This window comes from Arabidopsis lyrata, assembly GCF_000004255.2.
Source record: "Arabidopsis lyrata subsp. lyrata unplaced genomic scaffold ARALYscaffold_6, whole genome shotgun sequence".
Lineage (NCBI taxonomy): Eukaryota > Viridiplantae > Streptophyta > Magnoliopsida > Brassicales > Brassicaceae > Arabidopsis > Arabidopsis lyrata.
The window spans coordinates 24,649,912-24,677,131 of record NW_003302550.1 but is presented as its reverse complement, the minus strand read 5'-3'; the positions used below and the strand labels follow the sequence as shown (position 1 = coordinate 24,677,131).

The window sequence follows — 27,220 nt, the reverse complement described above, 5'->3', positions numbered from 1 at the left end:
TGAGAAAGACGTCGGTTGTCCAAGTAAATAAACGTCGGTCTCTCTAATCCTAAAATCGCCGATTCAATTCCTAGGGTCACCACCATCGCTTAGCTATCTTGTTATCGATAAAGGTAAAAAAAATTCTCTCTTTTTTGCTCATCAGATTCTACATTCCAGCTATCGTTTTCGTTGTTTCTGCGGCGATATTCATCGTTGGTTTCCTCCGATTGCGTAGCCTTTGTCTTTCACAATTTCAATTTCTGATGAAACATTCTACTTTCCCTTCTCTCAAATCGAAAAGTATATGTAATTTCATTGTTGATTTTGAAAGTTTCAATCTTTTGTAGGGTGAATTTGAGTTTTATCGAAGAGGATGGATTTCGTCAACAATCTTGATACCGACACGTCGCTATCGATTCTTTCTTGTCTAGATGATCCTTCAGATATTGTCCGTGCTAGTGCTGTCTCACGCTCCTGGCGACAATTTGGTATCCTCTTTAATGTTTGTTATTTACTGTTAATCTCAGTGTTGAATCTTGAGTTTGGTGGATTAGAATTTTACCTCTCGTTTCCTAAAAACAGCTGCTTTTGCATTTGCAGTGATTAAGTATAGTCTCTCCAGGAATCTATGCTTGAAGTTGTTCCATCAGCTATCTAATGTGGATCATATAGTAGAAACAAGTAATGATAGTAACGAAGCTTCATCTGAAGCCGGGTCAAGCAGTCTCATCGATACAAGGCTACTTGAAAAACAGCACCGGGCTTATGCTTTATTGGCTAGAGGATGCATGTCGTCCCCTATCCAAAGCTGTATAGCTGATGCCATTATAGCTTCCAGTACTGATAATTTCCCAGCAGAGAGCATCTTAAACACACTCGAAGAAAGAGATCGGATTGGTCGAACCCCTTCATATTGGTCGAGTACAGGGCAACACAGAACTTCGGTGCCCGAAACACTTCTTTACAGGTTGAATGGTGATTTGTGTGTCATTACTGAAATCAACATTCAGCCTTTCCAAGGTACCAATGCAATCCTTGTGTTAATGTTTTTTTTTTTTTTTTCTGATTCTATTGCTTAACAGTTCCCCATTTTCTGTAGCTTATTTTCAGCGCGGTCGTCCGATATACTCTTCACATTATGTTCGTTTCCGGTTGGGTCACCACAACGAAAATTCACCCAACTGCAACAATTCACAGGATAAAAAAGGTGAGCCGGGAAAGAGTTCAGTTGAAAGCAACTATGTATGGACTTACACTTCACAAGAGTTTCCGATGGCTCAGGTGTGTTACAAGTCATTTTCATCTTTAGCATAATATAAAACTTGTTCCTGAACTGTTGATAACCAATGATGGTTTCTATGAGTAGGAAAATCGATTGCAGAGCTTTAAGCTTCCAGAACCTGTTCTTTGCATTGGTGGGTATATCCTAGTCGAGTTTCTAGGTAGAGTTCAGACACAAGAAATGGATGGCCAGTACTATATATGGTACACCTTCTCTCCCTAGTGGTCTAGGTTTTCCTTAAAAACTTCACAACTTTCTGCAATGTGAAAGTAGTTTCTGTTGATTGTTTTGCAGCGTGTCACATGTCAAAGTGGAGGGAAGATCTCTAGCAAAGTCATTTCGAGTTGAGAATGTGGATGACAATGGAAAATTTGGATTGAAGGTTTTGAGTTACAGTGATCCGAAAGAAACGGAGGAGATGGATGCAGAGGCGGGGCAGGAGATGGATGCAGACGCGGGGCAAACTCAGCTGAGAAACCTTGAACAGCTCTTGAATTTGTTGCACAGGCATCCTCTCGAGGTTGTCAACTATGTTTGGCCTGAATCAGACGACGAGTATGCTGAATCAGAAGATGAGGCTTAGTTACTGAATTACTATTTCCAGTTATTTCTTCTTTTTGGCTTTAATTTTTAAAGAATCTTTTAGGTGTTTTTTCATCTTTTGTGAGCGGTTTTAAAAGCTTTCTTCTCCAGCCATCCTTATTAAACATTGTGTTAAAGACCTTAACCGAAAGTTAACAGCCATTTTGGCTCTCTCTTATCTTTCGGTGTTGTAAAGATTGTCAAGTTTCGGAAATAATAATTATCGGCGAAGTAGTAGATGCAAAAGAGTGAAGGTTTGTGCCAGTGTTATTAATTCATCATTCCAGAGAATCAAAGCAACCTTTTAAACAACAAAGCAAAGATAGGAGTATATTGGAAATTTTCAAGAAACCAGTAAAGTCAATTTGACTGAAGACATATAAAAGAGATAACTGAAGAAAAACACAAGTTCTAGTTCAAGTTCAAACATAAGACGCGAGAAACACTAAATTAAAAACCAAAGACAAACATCTCATTCTCATAATTCAGGAGACAGACAGAGCAATGCAGAGCTTTGTAATTTAAGGTTTAAGCTCTTTGGCGAGATCGGTGAAGATCTTATCGAAAAGCTCCTTATTTGAGCCCTGTCCCTCCTCCTGCAGATCAAATTCGAGGTCAGAGAGGCTGATTCCATCCTGCATCACTTCTTCATCTAATGCTTCATGTGTCGGCATTTGTTGCTGAGCACCAACATTATTGTTTGAGGACTCTTGCGGACTCAATGGAATCTCATGAGGTCCCACAGACTCCCCATCGCTCTCCAAAGGCAGAAAATCTTGGTCTTCGAATTCATTTTCCACTGTCCAAGACCAAATTTGGTTACTTCATCAAGTACAATACCATAATAGACCAAGAATGGGATTAGAAACAAAATGTTTCACATAATTAATACCATATCTCAAAGATCACCTATGACAAAGCAGAACTGGAATCTTAAGTAACCTAAAACATATGCATTGTATGTATGTATATAAATTCAAAAATATTGCAATCAATCCAATATTATTTGAGATCTGAGAGGCTCACCAGAAGCAGTTAAATCAATCAATGGTTGAGCGGACCAATTTTGAAGTTCCTCCTCCATACAAACCAGTTCTGGGCTCTTCTTCTCACTACCTTCTCCATTCTTCTTTATCTCTGTTGGTTCCTTTCTTTCATTGTTGGCTTCTTCTGAATAAACCATAAGAGTTTTCACATTGGTGGATATAAGTTACCAAAAAAGATATCGATCAGTGAAACTCACCTATATTTGGGACAGCTTCTAAAGTTTTGGTTTGTAAGGCATCTGCAGAAATAAGTTTTAGCTTCTTTTGGTCTCCCAAATCAGAGCCATTCTTCTTCTCTGTATGTTCTCCAGTATCTTTATCCGCTCTTTCCTTTCTTTTGCTACCTTGTCTGAGTTCATCTGCATAAAACAAAGTTTTAGTAAAACCTCAACAGCAAACAAAAACGCATCAGGAGATGAAATGGAGATGTTCATCATCTGTTTCTCTAAATTCGTTCTGCATTTCTGAAAATTCTCACCTTTGAACTTATCAAGATCTTCTGTTTCAACTTCGTTATTTTTCTTAAGCTCATCTCCAAGAGATTGATTGTTGGTGATTGAATCATTTTTCTCAGGTGGGTTGATGTCAATTTGACTAAGAAAGTCTCGCTGTCTCCTGACTGTAAACTGCCACAGAAGTTTTAAGTCATTCTCCTTAAACGGCTTCTCCAGACACAATTTGGCACCTCTGCACAGACATTCCACAATGGCATCTTTCACATATGCATCCGAAACTGTTATCACACAGAGAAGAACAATGATTAAAAGCAAGTATCTCTCAGACAGTCAGACTTGTCATGAAAACATCAAGGATCCAGAAGCATGGATTAGGGGCACGTTTTGCTTACCAACAACCGGAATCTCACAAATCAACCTGATTTTCTCAAGAAGTTCATACTTGTTCATCTCAATCAAGCGGAAATCTGCCAGTACAAGATCAATCTTTTTATCTTTGTTATTGATGATAAGCGGCAAATCCTCAGCTCTTGTAGTAGCCACAACTGTGAGATAGAATTAAACATTCCAGGACAACAAACCAGTAGAGGTGCTCAGCAATAACAACAAAATGCGAAGATAGTTTTATCAAAAACATAAATTTAAACACTGGGTCATGATATACCTCTATATCCGCATTTGCGTATCATCTCTGACAGATTCGCCAGACATGTTGCATCGCTGTCTAATAGCAAAACACAAATATCCTTTGAGAATCTCTCTGATTCTTCAGTATTTTCCATACGAAAATTCTCTTCGCCTTTCATGATTGACAATAAAATTAATGCTTATAGTCAGAAGCCTCGTAGAAGTAGAGAAGACGAGAGACTTAATCGCATGTAAAATACACGCAAAGCGACTTTTATAAGCGGAAAGAACAAGAATGAGGGGAAAGGCAATCTAACGTGTTTAAATTGGAAAAAAGAATTCGCAAACGTATCAAGAACCAAATCTGGACCTGGATGCACTTCATAAATGCAACAACGAGCCTCCACGTTTCACCATGCGCTGCGTTGCAACAGATTCTAGTCAAAATCTTTAAACCATTTAAAAAACTACCATACATAGAGATAGCCATTGAAATGAAAAGTACTTATAAACGAGTTTATCCCACGGATGCAGAGCAGTCGCCGGTTCTTTTATTGGTCAAAGATACAATATACCAAAGTATATGATATTCAGTTCATGAGGGACTGCAAGTCTATCAGTCAAACAAATTAATCTTGCTTATGTATGCTTAGTAAGAACTGTAATCAAACGAGACACTTTACAGTTCGTTTAACCAAAAAATAGCTGAAACTTCTTAGTAAACAAAGCTATGAAGACAACTCCCGAGTATATATTGTGCAAAGAACTCTTGAGAAACCAGAAATTGAGTGCAAAGATGAAGAGATCGTGCAATATAATTTCAACCTTGCGACATTTTTTTCTTTTTGATTCTCGCATTTGCTGACAGTAGCAATACGCAGAGAGCATAACTATGGCGATGAGTCAAGCATAGTTAGCTTTCAGAATGGGCTCATGTCATCGGTGTCTGAGCCCATTCTGAAAGCTAGCTATTTTGACACATCAGAGCTTTTGCAGTGCAGTGCGTGTTCCCAGTGAATAGTTATGCTGAAGATATGCCGTTGCAGACATGGGCTGGATGAGTGTATAGTGTATACATGTGATGCTGTTTAAGGATTCATGCTCACATTTGTAGCACATATATAGCAAAACGATAAACTAAGAGGCAAAGGTAGAGTTACAGTCAGGGCCAAAAGGCAAAAAGAAGGACTAAAAAATCATTACCTTTTCACATAGTAATTGCTAAGCGTTGCCTCAAAAGGCAGGCTGAACATGTCCTATGCATTCATCTCATTCACAAGCTGTCAATATAGTCATGAACCTAAGGTTCACTTAGTCCATCCAATGAATCAACAGCCTCTTTCTCTTCAATCAGCCCATCTTGTTCTACACATGATTCTGCTGGCTGACCATGACTACCACAAAATCGTATGCCCATATCCTGTATTCTGCACAAAGTATCTCACCACATTTATGGATGTTTTTCACGAAATAAAGTTGTCGGGAGAAACAATTGCAGTCAAATAGAAGCATCTGAATAAACCTTTCGGGTATCGGTGATGGGAACCTACGAACAGACGACAGCGTAGCCCCAAAGAGGAGGTATCAGAATCGCATCAACACAAGCATCTGAATAAACCTTTCGGGTATCGGTGATGGGAACCTACGAACAGACGACAACGTAGCCCCAAAGAGGAGGTATCAGAAGTGATAGGAACATTCACATGGCATTCACTGTTTAGCTGAGCACAGAACCAAAAACCTGAAATTCACTCAACATGCAGTGAATAATAAGGTAAAAAAAAAGCTACACCGACAATTTTCGGTCATCTGCTCAATGTTTAATATTGTTGGTACATACGTAAAACAAAAGACTTTTACAGGTTTATCAACAAAAACAAAGAAAACGAAACATCATTTTTTCCCAATTGAGATAATTTTTAGAAAAGGTAAAAACTATTCTTTAGTAGTACCGACTTTAATAGACATCACCAGGTCACTGGACCTTGTGACTAGATACAAGAAATGAGTATAGCAAAGCTCCAACAAACTTTTTGAGTTTCCATTACAAAATTATAAACTAATAAGCACATAAGCAGAACCTCCAAATCTTGCTATACGTAGAGCGAAACATCCTAGGTCCCACATATTTTGTCTTATTCTCTACCAACTAACTTAATTATATATTAAGCAAAAAACTCTGTTCCTTTCTTTCTCTCAGACTGCCATCATCTTGAGATCTTCATCAAGAAGCTGCCTCTCTCTTTCCATAAACTCACATCAGCCACACATAAATACATCTTAACACTCCTAAGCATTTCACTAGCCCACTTCCGTCTTTCAAGATATTTTCTTTTTGTTTAAGACACTTTCTTATCATCAGTTCAGTGACTTTCAAGTTCAGCTGCGTACCTGAGCCAAAGAGTGTTTCAGGATGGAACTAAGGCCGAGAATGCTCAAAGACTGTCTCTTGGAAGATTCCAACTCCTGTTCCTCAAACGGGTTCAAATCGATTCCCAGACGGCCTCCTCTCAACCATTTCCCAATGATACCAAAGAGGAAACAATCCAATGCATTGCAGGCTGTGATTAACGCCGTCAAGAACCTCAGTTCCAACGCCGTCAAATCCGCTCCATCGAAGATCTTACCAAGGAGCCTCTCTCGGCGATTAACACCCAAGAACAAAGCAAAAAACCAAGCAAGCATCACCATTGTTCGGGTCAAAGACATCGTGCGGTGGAGTTCGTCTAAGGACCTGCATGAAGACATATCACATTTCGAACCGTCTCCGCCTCATCAGTACACAACCAAGACAGCAACAACAACCACAGGATCCTCCACCACCAGTGGCACATCCTGCAGCAGTTGGTGTGACTCGGATTTTACATCGGAGTTTTTACCATCATCATGGGGAAGTATCGTTGAGGAGTGCGGTGAAAAAGAGAGTGTTAAAAGCAACTTACACTGCGTCGGCGAAGATTCTTGCACAGCAGTAATAGTCGCCGACACTGAAGTGGGACCTGAGGTAAGAATACTATATTAAGAGAAATAGAAACTCGTACTTATAACATTAATTAATCAAATAGTTTAACTACTACATGCATAAATAAAGAGAAAATAGAATCAAATCAATATTAAGAAAGAAATAAAGTGACAATGTGATTTGAGAATTGAGATCTTATGGGTTGACTTTGCTTCAACCCTAAGGTCGCCCATGCTGTCTCTAAATACACGTGCAGCTGTTTGTTAATATAAATCCACATGAAGACAAAACAGAAGCTGTCTTTGTCCTTGGTATATAGAATAGCCTTTTAAGTCCTTTATGACTACGAATCTAACAACTTAACGAATCGAGTCTTATAAGAGTATCTCTACGTTAACATATAATAAACTGAAATTTTTTGGATGATTTAGTTGGTCTAATATGTAATGATCATGGTCAGGAGGACTTACAGTGTGAAAAGGAGCAAAACAGCCCTGTCTCAGTGTTTGAGATTCAACATGAGGAATATGACGAAGCATCAGACTCTTCTTTCAGTCAATGCCTTGACAATGTGGAAAGTGCGTATAGATTTCCTTCATTGCATTCGAAGCAAGTTCTCTTCTTAGATTTCTTTTAGACTTGGAAGTTCTGAAACACGCGCTATGTAATGATTTTGCAGGAACCAAAGAAAAGCTTATGCAAACGATTCAGCGGTTTGAGTCGTTGGCCAACATTAGTCCTTTCAATTTAGACGAATGGGGATCAATGGATGATGAATCTTGCATGGAAGGAGGACAAGAGACATGTATCAAATATGATGATGATGATGATGATGAGAATTGCGATACTGTTGATGGCGAGACTGAAGATGAAGATGCTGATGAGGTTGAAGAGAAGGCAGCACAGCTATGGAACCGGGTCAAAGAAAGACATGCCATTTGGATCCACGAAGAACATCTGATAATGGACTATTTCAGAGATGAATTGATGCAAAGGACAAACTCATTCCACGAAACTCAACACTTTAAGGACCAATTGGTGGCGGAGGCAAAAGGATGGTTGCATGGATATAAAGAATCAGAGCTTGAACGCGGAACAGTTGGGCAGAGGAGACAAGCATGTGTTAAAGAAATCGAAAGACGAGATTGGAATGAGAAACAGATAAAGGAGGAGGGCGATGTGGTGGTTACACAGATTGAGGAAGGACTCTTCAGCCTGTTAATGGAAGAAACGTTAACTGCGCTCTACCAGAACTGATTCCAGTCCACCTGAACATCGCAAACAGAAACATCAATGCTTAAGCTTTAGAAAGTACAAGGCAAAACATTTTTGAATAAAGCTCAGGTTTTAGCTCTACTTTTGTAAGAAGGAAGCAAACGAATAACACAATGTAAATTAACCTATAAATGCCTATGTTTTGCTCTAATTTGTAGAAGAAAACAATGCACATACATATAATTGCATAAAGATCAATTGCTACTCTACAGAAGCTAAAAATTGAATTCATTCTAAGCAAATAAAAGGTTCAAATAAAGAAAATATCATTTTGGGTTCATCGCAGGAATTAAGCACTAAGCGTAGATTCGCGATCGCAGCCATTGAAATTAAAAACCCTAAATCAAAGCCTATATACTGAAAACCAACGAAGATGAAGTTGAGATACTCCGATAGTCGAAATTGGAGAAGTAAATTGAAAAAAATGGAAAGACGAGGGAAATAAGTTGGAGACGTTTACCGGTGGTGGTCTCTTTCCAGGTCGGTGAAGCTCCGATAGTTTTCTATTTTTTTTTCGATACAGTCACTGAATTTATACGATTAGTGGGCCCATTTTATTATTTCATGAAGCCCATTATGTTTTCAAGACTCAAGAAGCCCGTTTTTGTTTAAAAATAAATCAATTTACATTATTTTTGTGTACACTATATCTCTTTTCCATAGTAATTTTAATTTACTACTAGGTCGAAACCTCCGCTTAAAATATTATAATTTAACAAAATGTAATTTGTAAAAATTAAATAAAAATTGAAAATTTGATATTTTACCTTTACTTAGATGTTAGTAGTTTTTATTTTGCAAGATTTTATTTATTTATTTTATAAATGGTTAGATTTTGTAACTATACTTATAATCTCTCTTTGCCAACATTAATATATAATGAGAAAGGTGATGCTGCAAAAAATAAAATTATAGTCTCTTATTCAATTAATTGGTAATTTCATTTTTCTGATAAGTTATTTTTAAATTTATAATTGATTCTCACATTTTATGGATCTTTAAAGTTTCTCATCTCGTTTTTTGTTTGAAGTCCTTTTGGATTTGCCGGTGTAGATCAATTTAAAGTCATGATCATATGTGATTATTATGTTGTATGGAATCAGAAGCGGGTACCCATCAGTGAAACGTTTGAAAACTTGAAATTAGTTTTAATATAAAAAAATAATAGAATCGGATATGTTTGGAAAGCGTCCAATAATAAATTACATTTTTGTTGAATATTTATTCTAGTTTAAAATTCAAAATTAAAATATTTAACGATTTAACTTAATACATATAATATCATAATCATGATTAAGCTAAGTAAATAGAAAAAACAAATACTATCTTTTAGTGAGGTCATTTTTTTATATTCTTGTATTCAACAAAATATATTACTATGCAAAACATAAATGGGAGGAAAAAACATTTGAACACGTCAAAGAAATAAAAACTAATTGGGATTGGTAACTAAACCAAATCGGGCCAAGTGGAAAAACTATGAGATTTTTATGTGCAGTCTCATAGTTTATGCGGATCTTTTGCTTACACTTAAGAGAGCTTTATAGATTTAAAACACAAACTGATTATTGCTTTTCATAAGAAGGCTAAACTCAGTTTTTTCGAGAAAAAGTATTGACATAAACTCATCATCACAAAAAAAAAAAAAAAAAAAAAAAAAAAAAAAAAAAAAAATACACTCATCATCACATAGAATTGTGATACACTACAGTCTCATCTTCATACATTCTCCTTTGAGCTTGAAGAAACCTCAGTTTTTTTCTCCTCTTCTTTGTTACTCATTGCTACTGGAGATGAGTTTTAGAAGAGACCTCTTATTAATTACGTACTAGTTTTAGAAGTTAAAATTAGTCTCTGTTTTTTTTTTCCTTTAGAATTTGTCTTTCTTGCAGTACGCTTATATCCACTGCTGTACATTTAGATTAATCAATTCAATCAAGAAGAATTTTTATTTCAACGTTTTCACTTACTTTGATAATCATGAGAATGCCCTAAAAAAAATGTTTAATACACTGCATGGAGTCCATGCATTAGCTAATACAAGAAGATATGATTTTAATAAGACCTAGTTTGCAAATCCGAGTTCTTTTTTTCTTAAGGAACAAGTTTGACTATCTAATTCTGAATAAACATCAATTCGGTACTAATGTTGTAGATACGAATTTCTCCGGAATGACTCAGAGAACAGTGAGAGATAAGTTTGCAAACTAGGGGGGAAACTTAAGTAAACGGATACTTAACTTGGAGAAGGTCTTAGAGATTTTGGACTTTTTGGGGGAAGAGAACTCAGGACCCATGACTTGGATCGGAGACTCACACCAGCTGAGGTTAGGCGGGTTTTGGGTCTCCGGGTCGAGTTTAAAGAAGAAACGTTAAAGTAGATTTCCCTTTCTACTTTGGTTTCAGATAAGTTTAGAATTTAGTTCGACTGTGCGAACGTGAATATATGCCCAAAAGATGTGATGTAGAAATGCTTATCAATCTCGAATCTCTCTCTGTGTACTGTAGCGTGTAATCCACGGTGGATATTTTTTGTTAGATTCCATAAATTTTGGGGACAAAACAGAGACATAAGCAAAAACATGGGATCCCCATAAATAATTATAAACTCTTGTCCCTGTATAAATAGACTTACATCTTCATATAGATATGTGTATGTATAAGTCTCCTCCACTTAAGAAGAATCAGTTTCATATCATTTGCAGCTTCTTACAATGTCGCGACCAATCCCCATTGAAGGTAATAAAACATGACTTTGTTATTTATCTCTTTAGTCTTTATCATTATCATTCCAAGTTTTAATAATTTTTCTCTTTTCGACAGAAATGGTGAGACTGTTTAAATCGCGTCACACAACATCTCACTTGTTCAAGATAGACAACTTCTCTTTACTCAAAAAGCATGGAGTCGAAAAGGTCGAATCCTCTGTTTTCGATCTCGCTGGTCACAAATGGTGTGAAGCTTTTTGATCTTCTTATTATGCTTATTCACATACAAAAGAAAACAAAGAAACAATTATGATCATTAACCTCAATATATCATTCTCTTGACTTTGGTATGATAACAGGACACTCTCTGTGTACCCAAATGGGCATAAAAGTGCTAAGGGGACTCATGTCTCCATCTTCTTAATGAATCAAGTTTCAGTAAATGTTTTGCTTACATATGAGCTCTTTGTCGTCAGTCAACTAGAGCGAAAATGGCACACCCATGGTCTCTCTCTCTCTCCCCCTTCCATCATATATCTGTGTGTATATATGTTTAATATGGCGTCCATGTTATATGTGCAGGAAGAGATGAATTTGATACAAATCCAGAACCGGCTACTGAGGGGTTTTTAAGGTTCATATCTTTTGCTGATCTTGAGAGAAAAGGTTTCCTTATTGGAGATTGTTGTATGTTTGGTGTCAAGTTTTATGGGATTGAACCTGCTAATCCCGGGACAGCAGAATGTTTTAGCTTAATTGAGAAGCCTCTTAATCACAAAGTTACCTGGATGATGAGCAAGTTCTCGTCCTTCAACCCTGGAAAGGCTCATCAGTCTAATGAATTTGTCGTTGGAACCAGGAAATGGTAAATATATATATTGATTCCAACAACTTATTATTCCCGATTAGAAAAACCTTATACTAATGAAAATGCATCACAATATATTTGATCAGGAGAATTAAAGTTCATCCAAGAGGGTATAATGAGGAAAAAGACAAATCATTTTCTGTGTATCTATCCGCAGAAGGGTTTGTCAAGAATGCACCAAACACAAAAACTTACGCGAGGTTCAAGCTGCGGGTATTGGATCAAGTTAGCTGGAATCATGCTGAGAGAGCAGGTTTATTTTTTTTTTGTCAAACAGAGAGCAGGTTTATATGATCCATCTTTATTAGGAGGAATATGTTTTGGAAATTAAGTCTTGTGATGGTAAAATAGTAGTAATCTTTCATTTTTGTAGGTACGGAGTGGTTTGATGCAGAACCTGAGCAAAGTGGCTTTGCGGATTTCATGCCTTTGGAGAAACTAGATGAACCTTATTTGGTGAAGGATAAGCTTTATGTGGGAGTTGAGTTTGAAGTTATTTCTACCACTAATTACTGTTAGCTTCTTGGCTTTAATAAGCCTTATTGTGAGCTAAATATAGCAAGAAATATTATAATGTATTGAATAAAATGCTGGAGAATGTACCTACTGATGCAGTAATGACTTGGAGGTGGGACTACATCAACCGAGTCTTAGCCAAAGTCATATTTCTCTTTTTGTCGTTTGTATAAATAAATAATATAAAGGAAGAACAGTTTATTTGCTTCCAAGTTTTTAGGAACTGTGAGGTTCTTCCACTTTTTGTCATCAAAGTCACACTTGCAATTAGTATCTACTTAGTAAAAACCTCTGTCTTGAGGGTAAACTGCAAATCAAACAAATCCAAGCTAAGACTAAGAGGATGAAATTGTCGTCACATGATCTCTTCTATGGATCAAAAAGATAAGAAGAAGAAACAAACAATTCCTTGTCAAGCAAGCATAATATTAAAGAAAAAAGAGCTTTATTCTAATTCCATGTTGGACATGGAGATCTGACATTCTTTCGGACTATTGTTGAAGGCAAAAACAATAAACTTGGTTCAATATTAGCGTCAAATAGATTTTACAGATCAAGAAAAAAGAAAAGAAAAATTTAGTGGTTCAGTCATTGTGGATAGTAATTATTGATGGTCACACATGTTTATGCTTTAATTATGTTCAAGGAATCGGAAAACCTTATTTAATACTTTATTCAATTATGCCATATGCCTTCAACAACATTGAAAGTTTGAAACCAAATTGCATGCAGCAGTTAACAAAACAAAACAAAGCAACACTTTGATACGTTAGAATCACCTTAATTGCTAAGGTATTACAAAGAGAGCTCTCTTTTTTGCTGAAATATCATCTGATCCAACCTAGGGAATTTTTTGAACATTGGTTATATAATTAGTTTTATTACATTTGGTAATATACATCAAGTTAATAAAGTTAGTAATTTTCCTAATTACACAAAACAAAATTTAGTCCCACCACAAAACTTCTCGAGTTCCCCAAACTGTGAAGTTTCTCCTATCTTCTGCTCGTTTTGTCCTTTCCTAAAGCTTATAACACAGTCATAAAATTCAGGATCAAATATCTATGTGTTACCAACTCTTGGCCTATAAAAGAAAAGACTTACCAAATCTTGACCGAAACATCGATCCTTTTGCTTTCGGTTTCTTACCCTGTCCGGTTTTTACAGGTTTCGTGTCTTTACCGCTACTCTCTTTCGGGGTAAAACCCGAGAGTCTGCTCACTTTTTCGTGGTACACAGCCGGAGGTGCAAGCCTTAATCGAGGCAAGCTCTCTATCTGTACCAATCTCTGATCTTTCTGAAGGTTGCTTAAGATTTCAAACTGCAACGTTGAACAGTGTAAATTTTTTAGTTAATTGCAATGAGGTTTTCAGTTTTAGAATTATAAACATCTTACCCGTGATATATGCTGGCTATGAGAATGATCGCTCGTTTCATTCTCGTATGAGTAAGGCGAAGCACGTTGTGAAGACCCGGCATTTGACGAAATTGTGCTTATCAGTCCATAATCTAGGTAGAACGATTTACCTTTAGCAGAGCTTTTGCTCGTCTTCTTGGTCATACAGACAGGACAGCCTGACGAGGAGACATGAATTGATGATGAAGATGACGACATCTCATTCTCTAAAGGTTCACATTGAAGATGTGTTGCGTGGCCACAGTTGAAAACACGCACACGCAGAGCAGAAAATGTCTTGGTGAGAGGGCAACTGCATATACAACAAAGCAAACTTCTTGGTGCATACCCATGAGAAGCACCTTTCTTGAGTAAGTTCATGGAGTAGAATGTATCATCTTCGATTAAAGACTTTGCAGTATCCTGTCCACGGTAAAAAAAAAGTTTTAGAACATTTGAAGAGAGATCAGCCAACCGATGCACGAGATTACATGATTAGAGAGACGCATCAGGTACATACCAGTATTCTCCGTTCGAAGCCATATGTTCCAAGCATTCCCAATATTGTAAGTTTAAAATCACCAAACTCTTGAGTACCGTTTTCGGAGAGGAGTTTTGTCATGATTGTTGGAAGACGAACATATCCTATCATTCCTTCAACAATCTCTTTGATAAATTGAGATATGAGCTTTCTCAGGATGTGTGTACCCGCCGTATCAGATCTTGGAATCCTCCACTTAATTGCAACGTCTGATTCATTGACATGAAGTTCCAATGATTTAACACCTAAAGGACCTTTGTTTCTTCCATCGGTGTTCCTCGGTTCCCGATATGAATCCATCAAAGGTTCACAGAAACTACATAAAGCACGAAGAGACAAGAGTACGATCATCATTGCCTTGGATTAATAGCTAGGAGCGCTTGCTCAGGCTTGTTAACTACACATGATATTAATTGCATATGCTTAAGAGTAACTATGACGTGAGTGTTATTAGGACGATAAGAAATTGATAAGTAGAGATCAGGTGTATGATCAGGCTTACGTGTCAAGAAAGCGAAACCAAAGTATCTCTGACTCCTCCGGATTAAGACGAGGAGTGTTGCGCTGACACAATCCTACACAGGCTTGCAGAACACTTTGTATGTCATGTACCTGAAGGATTATAAACAGCATGAGAGAGAGAGAGAGCCAAGTAGAGCACATTTTCTTATTGTAAAGAGATGTACGGACCTCTTTCAACTCTAAAGCACTACTGAATTGTTCCACACTGGCTCCTTCGCTAGCACCCAATTTCATTTCTGACATTAGGCATTCCACTGCAATTTCAAGCTCGACATATTTTTCATTGAGTCCAGAGAGTGTAAGTGACAAAGCACTTGCTGCATCACCCACCCTCTCCAAGAGAAATGCTGCTGCATCTACAATTCCATATTCCTGGCAGAGGCGAAGACAGTGTTCCACCCTGTAGCTGTCAAAGGTTTCCAGAAATCTCAAGACGGACTTCGGTTCGTACTTGCATAGTAGCTGTTAAAATACACAGAGAATCATCCGTTATTGAAGTGATTCGATGATGCTAAATATTCCCAAGGACCCACTAAAAAGGACAAAAAGAGGCAATTAAAAACAAGCCGATTTAGCAAGCACTATCACTTTTCCAGACAAATAACCCAAACAAATTTCCCTTGTAATAAAAGCAATGGGGGTTCAATCTTGCAAATTCTGAAAAATAGTGGAAAGAGCTATAATATTTGCAAGATGGTGATGAAGAGGGAAGGGATACTTTGGCAGAGACATAAAGACCTATTGCGGACTAACATTGTCTCACTGGCTTCTGCAGTCACACAAAAACCAAAATATTGTTTTCAGAGGCAGACTGGCAGGAGTACTTATATCTATTAGAAAGCTACCATTTGACATAGAAAAGATAAGGAATGCATTTGACTTCAAAAGATAAGAATGACCGCAGAGAGAGATTCACAAGTGTAGTGTTTTACCTCCAAGTAAAGCTCAATCATGTCATCAGTCACATTGACTGGATTATCTTGGAGGAATTTGGGAAAGCCATTGAGTCCTTCCAAATAAATCTCCGCCTCTTTGGGTATTTCCCTTCTAATGTTTTCACCCGAATTATCTACAGCTTCATGTTTTCTTAGACGAGAAAAATCAAGACTCCCAGACAAGTGAACCTCAATAACAGTCTTGAGATACAGGAACAAGCTTCTTGGATGAGAATGGAGCTGCTCTTGAATGCGTGTAATGTTGTCTTTCAAATTATCAATAATCAGGAAGAATGCTCCCTGTCTGCAAAATGCCAGACATCCGATATTATTAGTCCACTAGACCTAACTAATCAACAGAGAGAGAGAGAGAGAGAGAGAATAAAATCAATCTAAAGTTACCTGCTCAATTCAAGAAGCTCGGGAATCTTAGAAATAACTGCAGATTGAAAGGCAGTGAATTTATCTCCACTCAACTGTGACAGCATCTTGTTCACATAACAAAACGAATGTATGGGTTCATCTGCCTCTTTCATGTAGCTATCCAAAGCTGCAACGTACCTTCCACCGATAATATGAATATAGCCACAAACCTGGGGAAATTGGAAACCATAAACAGAGATCAAGGACAACATCCCAAAGTAAAGCATTGCAAGCACGCTATAGGGGAATGATGAATGTCTACCAAGAGGATACCTGATAAAAATGTGCTTTCTCACAAAGCTGTGTTACATAATCTACATCCCAATCAGTCTCCGGAACAGCTTTCAGAAGGTTTAGTAATTGGTTCTCTCTCATTTTAGAAGACACGTTATAAGTTGGAAGAATGTGATCTGATGTTAAGTAATCTAAAATCTGTGCCAATACGCTCTTGGGAATACTAACTCTACCAAGTGCTGCATAATATGCAACAAACTCAAATAGATGACTTGTATCCTCCTTGGAAGGCCAATTTTTATCTGATTTTGAATCATTTGGATCGCCAGATTCATCAGCCTTGCTTAAGCCCCCGTCAAGAACATGAACTAGAGCATCTATAAGATTCTGGATTAGTCTATTGTTGCTAACTTCGGGTAAACTGCCATCAGTCTTGGACTCTAAACTTACTTCACCGGACTTTAGCAGGTGACTTTCATGCTTCACCATTTCATTTTCTACAAATGCACATCTTAGGACATCTAAAGTGGCTTCAGTATCCATTTCTAGTAGATGGTAGAGGTTCAAATAATTCCATCGAGATGTTACACATGTACTAGAATCACGAGCGTTTGATTTCTCCAGTAGAAACTGAATCAGCTCAGTCCTAAGTGATGGCAAGCGTGTAGGATTTAGAGTTCCATGTCCTGCAGATAAAACTCAAAATAAGTTTGTGAGAGGAAAATGCCTATATAAAAGTTTATAGGTCACCGGATACCATATTTGGTCGATTGCAGATCATAACATGCAGTGAAACAATAATAGAATCCTACCTGGTGGAAAAGCCAAACCAAGAAAGCAGTACTTTAGATAAACAAGCATCCGGTACCTGAAGAAGGAACAGAGTTTAAAAAAAAAAAAAAAAAAAAAACTCGTCAGTTATGTGGCTGCAAAATATACCTTTGTTCAGACAACAACTATTGCGTCATACAGGAAATCAAACCTTTGTTAGAGAACAATAATATTGCAATTAGTTATATGCATAGGTGCGTCCTAGGATTAATTTCATGTTAGTTGGAAATGAATGGCATTTTGAATTCTAAGGTTTTCCTCTAGTCCATGACTGAAACAAGTGAGGAGGGGGCACTCGAGATCAGTTTTGCACATAAAGTTTTATAAAGCCAAAACAAAGTGCAACGACTTAACATAACATACCCAATGGCTATAGCCCTTTGTTTATCACTGTTCCGTAATACAATCAAGAGCTCCTCCAGAGGTGACCTGAAATCATCCAACCCTTTGTTGAAAAGATAGAGCAACGCCCCATAAAGCCCATGCTCACGGCAAATTCTGACTACCTAAGTGTCCATGAGTAAAATATCAAAATTCAACCATAATACTAAATCAACATATCAACTTATTGAAGAAAAAGACCGAACGAGACACGTGAAATTGTCTACAAAACATGACCTGATTGAAATCTAAGGAAGAAATATCCATGTGAAGAACACACTGCTCAATTCTTTGTAGCCATCCTTTCCTGCTATAATGTTCTACCAGCGCTTGCATAATCTGAGATGAAACAAAAAATCATAAAATAAAATATAACGGCATTCTTGAGGAAATATCTTATAATTTCACAAAAGATACCTCTGGAGGAAGAGATCCAAGCATATCCCTTAAAATATAAGGCTCCAAAAGCTCCAAAAATGTATCTAGACAAACCAAAAGTAGTTGCCACAATAAATAAGGAGAATTATAGTGTCTCATTAGACACAAGTAATTAATAGTCATCAAGAGATTTAAACCAAGATCAAACTGTGGTGAAAAAGTACAGCAGATTCCAAAACACGTTTACTTGATAAACTTAAAGTATCAAAATATAATAATTAGCAATGCATTCTATCCATCTGAAAAGTATTATGCTGTTTGATTTAGCAAACTATACAATTACTCTAAGCCGTATTGGAGAATATACATGCAAACACGCAGCACAACACGTACACATGTATTATGAAAATCGGCATACATAAGAAAAAGACTAACCCAAAGGCGAGACCAACATAAGATATTCCAAGATCGGTAGACCAAAGCTCTCTACGAAGTTTAAAGAATAAAGACACAGAACCAAGCAACCTATAGAGAACTAGTCTCAATCCTAACGTAGTAAACCTAGTTGGAATGATACTGAACCCTGTTCCGTAATAAAATGTAGCCCAAAACAGGAAGTTGATACACATACATATAGATGTGAAATATATACCTCTTTGTTGTACAGCCACAAATCTGGAAAATATTTCATCAAAGAGCAAATCCATCCTGTTAATATGAACACAGAATTCAACGGCAACACCACCAACACGATTGTATTGTTCTTCTATCTCTAAATTGACATTATTGGTTCCACTGCTTGGCTCATGAGTCACTCCATTTTTTTCAATCTGATTGGAAAATGCTATTGAGATATAAGAAAATACTTCATCTACGTAGGAAAGCAGTAACTCTGCTAAACTGGGTGCTATGGCTTCCCTTATAGCATCCACAGTTTTGGGGAGGTCAACAACTCCATGAGCTTGACCATTAAAAAGTGACATTGCCATGTTAAATGCACCCATCCAGTCACCTCCTCTCCTTAACACATCAACCCGCTCCTTCCACGGCAAAAGTCTGGAGATAACAAGATGCCCAGTCCCGAGAATGTATACTGAAGCCCCTCTGACACCCATAGAGTTGTGATAAGCTTTCTCAGGATTTCCAAAGACATTCGTAAAGTACGTATGATAGGAAATTATGTCATTCCCTGAAGAACCAGCCACCAAAAAGTTTGTCTGGTGAATTACCACACCATCTCTTGTGAACAGATACAAATGCCCCGTCACAGTTGGGATCACCAGCAACTGAATATGCAGAGAAAAGCAGCAAACTCATGAATATGTATTTGCTTAGAAAAATATTTACATCAGTATACACACCTGGTCATCTAGCCAAACCACACCAATAGCTGGACTGTCAAGTGACCATTTGGCATATTCCTTTAGGTCTGATTTTACCAACTTGGCAACCTGAACTCTACGATCCCAGGCAATGACAAGAAAAGAAACCCTATCTTCTGCCTCCTTAGAATAATTTTCTGCAAATTTTAACTTAAGTAAAACAGTAAAAGTAAAGTAAACAGTTATACCAGGAGAAGAATTACCTGTTGAGCATTTCCAGGCAGTGTATGGCATGGAACCCTCCCGAACCCCTTCTGGCCGAGGAAGTTGTGCATACACCTCCAAATCTGGAATGAGCTTTACCTGACGAAAACAGAAGAGGATCATTTCCAGAAGCGTAACCAGTAAATTGACTATCAACAAATATTTACCACTAGTCCAGTTTGATAGGAGGCAAATATGACAACACCTTCTTCCACCGAAGTTGAATCCTCATTAAAGAGCTTCCAAGTCGAATCGACCCCAACAACACCTCCCATCATGCTACTTATACTGCTGGATGGAACTGCAGAGTTACCCCCCTTAGAAGAGGCCAAGGAGCTTCCAAAAATTTCATCAGGCAAAGGTGATGCCGAGAGGACTGTTCCATTTTTTTGTCCATCAAGGAGACACTAATGCAGTCAAAATAAGGTGTACAAATCCATTCCTCAAAGTTAGTAAGGCTAAACAAGAAACCAGTAGAAGACAGACACAAAATCACAAGTAAATATGATCTTCGAATAATAAATTTACCTGCGTTTTCACTGTATACATGTTCAACAGCAGGGCCCAAGAAAAAGTGTGTTTGAAAACAACACCCTTAGTATCACTTGTAATAACTTTAAATATGCGAGAACCCTGAGAATCCCGGCCTAGAAAAAAGGCATATACTACTGGTGCAGTATGTTCAGTGATCACTTTTGCTATCGACGCTCTCTGCATGTCCCAAACTGTAACATGTCCATCACCATAACCTGCTAGCAGGAGGCTCCCTATCTGATTGAAGCAAACTGAGGTAACCGGGGACTGGGACCTTTCTCCTTGTAAACCAAGCCAAATCATCTAAAATTTTGTAAACATAAATATTAATAGTTTGAGCATATCTACCCAGGTAAGGTTAAAATGGACAAAAGCAATGATGTAAAAGACAACCTTTGATTCCATTTGATCTGCAGTATCAGAGGAATATTTACTTGGTATAACGACAATGACCCCCTTGGACGTACCCACTGCAATGTAATTCAAATGAACAGCCAAAACCTGAGGAGAACCATGGTCTCGCTTAAATGCCTGCGATGAAATGGTCCGGCTGATGACATTGTCAGCATCGACATCAAAGTAACCTAAATTCGTCGAACCGATCTTAACACCCTCAAGTCTCATTGGCTGAGCAGCAGCCCCTTCCTCCCAATGCAAACCAGTATATGCTTGTTTCTTCTCAAACTCTTCAGCCAACACAAGCTGCTTCCTAAAAGATTGCGATTTTAATTTCTCTCTTTTACTCATCCTTTCGTTTTCCAACTCAACAATCCTTTCTTCTACAAGCTCTGAAATGCCAGACATCGAGCTTCCATCATCAGGGATAAAAGCATCACCTCCCTCTTCTTTAGAATCCGGTATAATTATATCTGATTTATCACTCTTAACATCTATAACACTTGAGTCTTCATCATTGCTTACCTTAGCATCATAGCAGTTCCCCTCAGAATCATTCAAACGTTGAGATTCTGAAGACTCCACCAAAGAAGCGATTAACATTGTCTCATCTTTGTCGTCATCCACAGCAGCATTTCCGGCTTCCGTTGTCTTCTTCGCATCTTGCTCTGCAGAGACGTTTCCTTCAGCATCAAAACCAGAGGAGGCAGTGACTAAGTCAGGCTTTGAGTTTGCCTCATAATCACGGGTATCAACTAAGCTCTCAGTAATATCACTAGCTTGAACTTCCATTACTTTAGCTTCGTCTTCTTGACTTGCCACACCAGCAACTCCATTATCCTCATCCTCCATCCGAGATTCTCCACCGAAAGAACGAAAATCATCAACAGAAACGGATCCAGCAGCAACTCCAACAGAATCTCCATTAGAAGAAAGTACATCCTGATCATCTTCCTCTTGATTTGAAACCTGCTGCAGCAATTCGCTACTCGCACTGCTAGCTCTCCTTGACTTGATAATAGCAGCGTGTGGAGTAGGAACCAATCTAGAAGCAGCCACAGCCGCCGCAAGCGCCGCACCAGGCTTCACATTCGACCTTACTCCTGCGAATAGCGACGGCAAAGGCAACTGTCTCAAAGAAGAAGAAGATGTCGAACTTCGCCGCGTCGGAGGAAATCCGCGATGTAATTCAGATTCAGGTCTCACCACGGCAACGTTAGTAAGGGCTTCTGATAAGCGGCGATTCGGATCGTCTTGTTTCAGCCGGTTAATTGACGGCGGTGAAGAAGGAGGAGAAGACGAAGGAGATGAAGAACTGGAGGCGTTGAGAATTTCGTCGACTGTACGGTGAGGAACGGAGGAAGAATCCAAATCGGAATCGGAGTCTGAGTCCGATACGAGGAACGAATCGAGATCGAGTTCCATGTGCGACTTCAGCTTCAAAGTAGCGGTTTGGTATATCAGAACTCTCTGACTGACTCAACTCCGAACATTCTCCGCCGGCACTAACCGACGTTCTAATTTTCAGCTAAAACGAGTCAATCAGAAAGAAAACAAACGAAAGCCTCTGGATTAAGTAGAAGGTTCTTTACAGTTCCAAAAATCAGTTTTTATTTTTATTTTTTTGACAACATTAATATAATCAGGTAATCAGTAAAACGTAATAATCAGTAAACCATGGTTCATGAAACCTGCATATTAACTGAATTATCACGTTGTGAGGAAAAAAAAAAAAAAAACAGATGTTCAAATCTTTTCAGATTTTTAGTTTTTCTTTTCTATTTCAATATCAAATTAGTAAATAGACTGAGATTTGATAGGAAAGAAAGATGCAGCTGAATCCAAAAATCAAATTCAATAGCAAGAAAACAAGAGAGAAACTCATGTATTTGTACATAAGATAACTCTCATAAACTACAAAGAAGGTAGTGAGCCAATTGCTATAACTCCAGTACATGATATAAATGGACCAAAGTGTAGTAGTGTCGAAATGTCAAAACTTAAAATCTCAAAGCAACTAAAGCAATAGAACATAGGAAGAGTTAAAACAAAAAACAAGGAGACAACTAATCGAACAGGCCGAAACCAAGATCTCCATCACTCTCTTCTGCGGGTTCATCCTACAAACAATTAAACAACATAGAGTATCAATAACCAAACCTGGCTAAAAGATATAACAATATCATGTTTTCGTTCTTTAATTTTGTACCTTCTTCTCCTCCTTAGCAGGAGCAGCAGCAGTAGCTCCTCCAGCAGCAGCAGGTGCGGCAGCAGACACTGGGGCACCGCCACCACCACCACCGGCACCAACATTCATGATGAGGTCGGTGACATTTCTCTTCTCAGCCATCTTGGCAAATAGCATTGGCCAGAAAGACTCAACCTCAATACCAGCAGCTTTGACCAAAGTCGCAATCTTATCAGACTAATAATAATAAAGGTTAAGGATACAAAACAAAGACATACATTTGTTTCTTGAATCAGGATAATGACGCTCAATAATCATCAATGTTAAAGAACTGATCAAATACCTAACCAAAACATTGAACCAACAAAACAAAACTAATAGAATAAACATGTTTCAACATATTCTAACCCTAACCCTACACCAGCAATGAACAATGACTAAAAATCTAAAATGATGCTACAAAACACCTAAAAGAACAAGACTAATGACTAGACCAAAACAAACATGAATCTTGGTAATGACTATAGAATCAAAAGAGAGCTCCATATAAACACTCATTTATGCACTATGTTGTCTCGATAATGAAAACGGATCCAACCAAAGCAAGAGATAGCAACAAATAGCTAGGCCATGAGATTAAGAAAAAGTCAACAGATTTAAGGATACAGTGATGGCAATGCCCTCGTCCTCAAGGATCATAACAGCGTAGCTACAAGCAAGTTCTCCGACAGTCGACATTGTCTCTGCAAAACTAAGTAATCACAAAAAAACAATAAACACCAGATTCAAATCTCAACAACAACGAGAAATCAGACGAGAAAATTCCTAAATGGACACTAAATTTACTAATATAGGCGTATCGTAAGAGCACAATAAAACCTAAGATTGGTGAGAAATCTGTAACGAAAAAGCCTTTAGGTGTTGGAAATGTTTGAGGATCAAGAAAAATACCTCAGACTGCGATTTAGAATTCCTCCGCAAATTTCTTTGGTGGCGAGTGGCGACGATAAATAAACCTAGCTCCAGAAATATTGGGCTGGAAATAACCCTTGAAAGGCCCATTTAAAACTGTTTTGACTTTTATACAATTGGGCCTTTGATAAACAAAAAAAAGGTAGGGTTTGAATGAATGATGTAAGGAAGCCCAGATGAAGAGTGTTGACCAGATGCTTGACTATTAGATGTACAAAGGCCACGTGTATGGCTGTGGGGAATGACTACGGTGGTCCATCTCGCACCTGATGATGATGGCTCTGTCCTTGTATCTGGCTGACTGGCTCCATGCACGTGATAGCACGAGACTTTCACCAGTTCGTTTTTAATATTTTCTTCTTTTTTTTTCTAAAGATTTGGCCAATAAGCAAAGCTTGAAAGCTGTCATTTCGACTTAAATCATTGGTTTGGTTTAATATGATGAATAAATATATGATAACGATATCCAGTTTTTTTCTTAGGATAAAAGATGAATATTGGATTACGCACGGTTTAAACTTTATTAATTCTTGAAACATGAATCACAAGAATCGTCATTCGTCAGTAATAACCTTACGCTCGCAAGTTTATATTTGTAGGTATATTCACTAACCATGCGTACAAAGGGTTGGTCCGTATGCAGAGATGATAGCTAGGTCTATCTACATTGTTCGTCTATATTTATGATTTAACACGAAATTTCATAGAAGCTCGTGACAGAAACGTGTTCATCTAAAATCAAATGATTGCTGAAACAGCAATAAGCTGCAACAAAAAAATATAGATATACAGTAAAACCTCTATAAATTAATACTCTATAAATTAATAACTTCTCTAAATTAATAAATTTTTCCAGTCCCGAGTTGGGACCAGTGTAAAATATGACATAAATCGATAAATTAATAAGATAATAATTTTTTTGAAAATCTCATGTAAATATGGTCCCATCTATATCATAAATTAATAATTGTATAAACTTATTAATATATATATGTATATTTAACTTAATATATATATGATATAAATTTATATATGTTATATATGAATTACTATGATATATATTTAAAATATTATATGTAAAATATGACTCTATTATTCGGAAAAAAATTTGTATTATCTTTCAAACTTAATAACTGTTTTTCTACCTGTAATTGGTTTTAAAAAGATATTACTTATATAGAAATTTTTTATTTTTAGATAGAAATTTTTTTAATAATTAAAAATTAGTAAAATCTCTCTATAAATTAATAATTATTAATTTATCGATAAATTAATACCTCTCTAAATTAATAAAATTTCATGGTCCCAACATTATTAATTTATAGAAGTTTTACTGTACATGTATGTATAAGCGGGGAAAAAGACCGATCAACTATGGTAATTGTACTTTATACATTAATTAATTAATATGATACTTATAAAATTCACATTTCAAAAAATAAACTAGTAATGAGAGTTTGATGTTTTGTGAAAAAGATCACATATTAGAAGTGACTAGTGAGGTAACACTTTGAGTGATATAAGAACCATGGATACATATATTTATTTATTGTCAATTAACTATATAAGTTAGAAGTTTATAAAACTTAAAGGGTCTGATTAGTAACCAAAAATTGTACAAGTTTTTTAGCTGGTAGTTAGAGTTGTAAGATTTATCGGAATAGTGCAAAACTGTAAGAAAGCGAGCTGTACAAAAAAGCTAAAAATAAAACTGTTACTAACGTTTTTGATAAAACTTTTGTGATTGGTAACTGTAAAAAATTTACACCATATACCGCTTTGATAATTGGTTACCATTGTTGGTGTCGGATCCCGCACCAGAAGTCCGGGACCAACCAAAGATTGCCACGTAGTCAAGATAAAGGCCCATAAAGGATAAAGCCCGTCGAATCCATGAGCCAAGGGAACAGTCGAAGTGGGTATCGCCACAAGGAGAATCCGAAGTGACTGCATTTCGGCATGAGTCCGGCATCGAAATCACGGTTGAATCAGTTTAAGGACATTTGGGCCAAAAGGCGGGGCCCATGAAGATCAGAGTCAATTCAAATTCAAACGTTGAGGCATTAAAGTCGAAGATCAAAACGGGCACATTTAAGAGAGAATAATTATACTTAATTAGCCATTTTAATGTCGTTTCTCTATGTATAAATACAAAGGCCAATGACCATGTAAGGGGGATCTTCCTCTCGAGCAAGAAATACGATAGCAATTTTTGTATTCATAAGCCTTTTACGTTCTTATTTTTTGTCCCTCAAGAATAATCTTTCCTACTAATAAAAATACTTGAGTGTGTGAATCCGACATCCACATTTTGGCGCCGTCTGTGGGGATAGAAGGTTCTTGAGTGGTCAGATTTTTTCTTTATTACACTTCCGAGATAAGCAACAATGTCCGGTGGAGACGCCGTTGAGACATCATTGGCCGAAACCCTGAAAGCTATGCAGCAAACCATGTCGGACATATCACAAAAGTTCTCGGATGTGGAAAAGGCCGTCGATACGTTGCAAACATCCCAGGTATCTCTTAGTCAAAACGTCAATACTATACAAACTCGTGTTCGCTCTTTAAGTGCAGGAAACCTTGTGGGAATCCGAAGAGGGATATTCAACTCGCCAAGTTCCGCTGCACGAAATGAAACCAGCGGACAAACAACTCCGAGTGCTACTAATAATGTAGCTCAGACGTTGGAAGAAGAGACACAGCTCGGAGATGAAGAACAACTTGCAGCTCAATACGAGTAGGAGAACCTCGACCAGTTCGAGACCATGAGGAAGGTTAGCCAGGAATTAAAAGAAATGAAATCAAAATTTCATCAAGCTACAAGTTCGGAGCCAGACATCAATCGAGTCATTGAAGAAGCTAGGCGAACACCTTTCATCTCGCGAATTGCAAGTTTGAGGATCAAAGATTCCCGGAAACTCAAGTTGGACCCTTACAGCGGATTGGAGGATCCAAAAAGTTATCTCGCAGCTTTTCTGATCGCTGCTGGAAGAGTCGAATTGGATGAAGCTGATGAGGACGCAGGTTACCGCAAGCTTTTTCGGAAAATCTATGTGGCCAAGCTCTAATGTGGTTCACCCAATTAGAGCCGGGTTCGATCAGCAATTTCGATGAATTATCAGCCGTATTCTTAAAGCAATATTCTATCCTTATGGATAAAAGCGTTTCGGATGCCGATCTTTGGAACTTATCGCAAGGGTCAAATGAGTCACTTCGAGTTTTCATCACCAAGTTCAAAGGAGTGCTGTCAAAGTTCCCAAGAATCTCACAGCAATCAGCTTTATCTGCCCTACGAAAAGGATTGCGACATGATTCAAGGTTTAAAGAAGACTTAATACTTCATAAGCCAGACACAATTCAAGATGCACTCTTCCGTGCAAACAATTGGATGGAAGTAGAGGACGAGAAAGAAAATTTTGCCAAAAGAAATAAGCAAGAAAAGCCGGCAATTACCGTCCCTACCAAGAAGTTCGAGCCTAGGGAGAGCAAAGGACCAAGAAAATTCGGGTCGCAACCCTTCAACAGTACTGTCGGAAAGCAATTCCAAGGAAAAGGAAGGTCAAACACTTGGGCCCGCGATGAAAGTTTATATTGTGATAT

At 37.6% G+C, this 27,220-nt stretch overlaps 6 protein-coding genes across 17 annotated transcripts; 3 read left to right on the top strand and 3 right to left on the bottom strand.

Annotated features, from left to right (window-relative positions):
* On the top strand, positions 1-2,092 carry LOC9309000 (F-box protein At4g00755). The gene is made up of 6 exons (XM_021021419.1): positions 1-113; positions 330-470; positions 583-1,002; positions 1,082-1,263; positions 1,349-1,467; positions 1,559-2,092. The coding sequence occupies exons 2-6, from the start codon at positions 356-358 to the stop codon at positions 1,845-1,847; spliced, it is 1,125 nt and encodes a 374-aa protein (XP_020877078.1). The 5' UTR covers positions 1-113; positions 330-355; the 3' UTR covers positions 1,848-2,092.
* A 99-nt stretch (positions 2,093-2,191) lies between these two features.
* On the bottom strand, positions 2,192-5,333 carry LOC9311083 (putative two-component response regulator-like APRR8). Of its 8 annotated transcripts, none has more exons than XM_002872884.2 (8): positions 4,480-5,333; positions 4,292-4,394; positions 4,012-4,146; positions 3,740-3,892; positions 3,371-3,625; positions 3,090-3,251; positions 2,873-3,016; positions 2,192-2,645 (listed from the first exon to the last, which is right to left on the bottom strand). In XM_002872884.2, exons 3-8 carry the CDS (start codon positions 4,127-4,129, stop codon positions 2,368-2,370), a joined length of 1,110 nt encoding a protein of 369 aa, XP_002872930.1. In that variant the 5' UTR covers positions 4,130-4,146; positions 4,292-4,394; positions 4,480-5,333; the 3' UTR covers positions 2,192-2,367. The 8 variants fall into 8 exon arrangements, with proteins under 8 accessions (XP_002872930.1, XP_020877076.1, XP_020877072.1 ...); XM_021021417.1 differs by having other exon boundaries at positions 4,345-4,394; XM_021021413.1 differs by having other exon boundaries at positions 4,012-4,394; positions 4,480-5,058; positions 5,178-5,333.
* Positions 5,334-6,053: 720 nt separating this feature from the next.
* On the top strand, positions 6,054-8,387 carry LOC9311082. Its single transcript, XM_021021411.1, has 3 exons — positions 6,054-6,978; positions 7,397-7,514; positions 7,616-8,387. Exons 1-3 carry the CDS (start codon positions 6,388-6,390, stop codon positions 8,191-8,193), a joined length of 1,287 nt encoding a protein of 428 aa, XP_020877070.1. The 5' UTR covers positions 6,054-6,387; the 3' UTR covers positions 8,194-8,387.
* Positions 8,388-10,841: 2,454 nt separating this feature from the next.
* On the top strand, positions 10,842-12,526 carry LOC9308999 (MATH domain and coiled-coil domain-containing protein At3g58210). 3 transcript variants are annotated; one of them, XM_021023556.1, is made up of 6 exons: positions 10,842-10,950; positions 11,035-11,164; positions 11,279-11,424; positions 11,502-11,784; positions 11,874-12,040; positions 12,161-12,526. In XM_021023556.1, exons 1-6 carry the CDS (start codon positions 10,926-10,928, stop codon positions 12,304-12,306), a joined length of 897 nt encoding a protein of 298 aa, XP_020879215.1. In that variant the 5' UTR covers positions 10,842-10,925; the 3' UTR covers positions 12,307-12,526. The 3 variants fall into 3 exon arrangements, with proteins under 3 accessions (XP_020879215.1, XP_020879216.1, XP_020879217.1); XM_021023557.1 differs by lacking the exon at positions 12,161-12,526 and adding an exon at positions 12,072-12,159; XM_021023558.1 differs by lacking the exon at positions 10,842-10,950 and having other exon boundaries at positions 11,048-11,126.
* A 512-nt stretch (positions 12,527-13,038) lies between these two features.
* LOC9308997 (vacuolar protein sorting-associated protein 8 homolog) lies at positions 13,039-22,024 on the bottom strand. 2 transcript variants are annotated; one of them, XM_021023555.1, is made up of 20 exons: positions 20,986-21,081; positions 20,458-20,852; positions 20,059-20,367; positions 19,698-19,937; positions 19,530-19,629; positions 19,306-19,463; positions 18,597-19,230; positions 17,984-18,048; positions 17,804-17,905; positions 17,549-17,691; positions 17,167-17,222; positions 16,394-17,040; positions 16,100-16,290; positions 15,695-16,001; positions 14,931-15,224; positions 14,743-14,852; positions 14,220-14,556; positions 13,700-14,122; positions 13,408-13,624; positions 13,039-13,330 (listed from the first exon to the last, which is right to left on the bottom strand). In XM_021023555.1, the coding sequence occupies exons 2-20, from the start codon at positions 20,809-20,811 to the stop codon at positions 13,299-13,301; spliced, it is 4,719 nt and encodes a 1,572-aa protein (XP_020879214.1). In that variant the 5' UTR covers positions 20,812-20,852; positions 20,986-21,081; the 3' UTR covers positions 13,039-13,298. The 2 variants fall into 2 exon arrangements, with proteins under 2 accessions (XP_020879214.1, XP_020879213.1); XM_021023554.1 differs by having other exon boundaries at positions 20,458-22,024.
* A 272-nt stretch (positions 22,025-22,296) lies between these two features.
* LOC9311081 (60S acidic ribosomal protein P1-2) lies at positions 22,297-23,692 on the bottom strand. 2 transcript variants are annotated; one of them, XM_021023747.1, is made up of 4 exons: positions 23,600-23,692; positions 23,315-23,399; positions 22,670-22,885; positions 22,297-22,580 (listed from the first exon to the last, which is right to left on the bottom strand). In XM_021023747.1, the coding sequence occupies exons 2-4, from the start codon at positions 23,384-23,386 to the stop codon at positions 22,527-22,529; spliced, it is 342 nt and encodes a 113-aa protein (XP_020879406.1). In that variant the 5' UTR covers positions 23,387-23,399; positions 23,600-23,692; the 3' UTR covers positions 22,297-22,526. The 2 variants fall into 2 exon arrangements, with proteins under 2 accessions (XP_020879406.1, XP_020879407.1); XM_021023748.1 differs by lacking the exon at positions 23,600-23,692 and adding an exon at positions 23,528-23,598.
* Between the last annotated feature and the right edge of the window lie 3,528 nt (positions 23,693-27,220).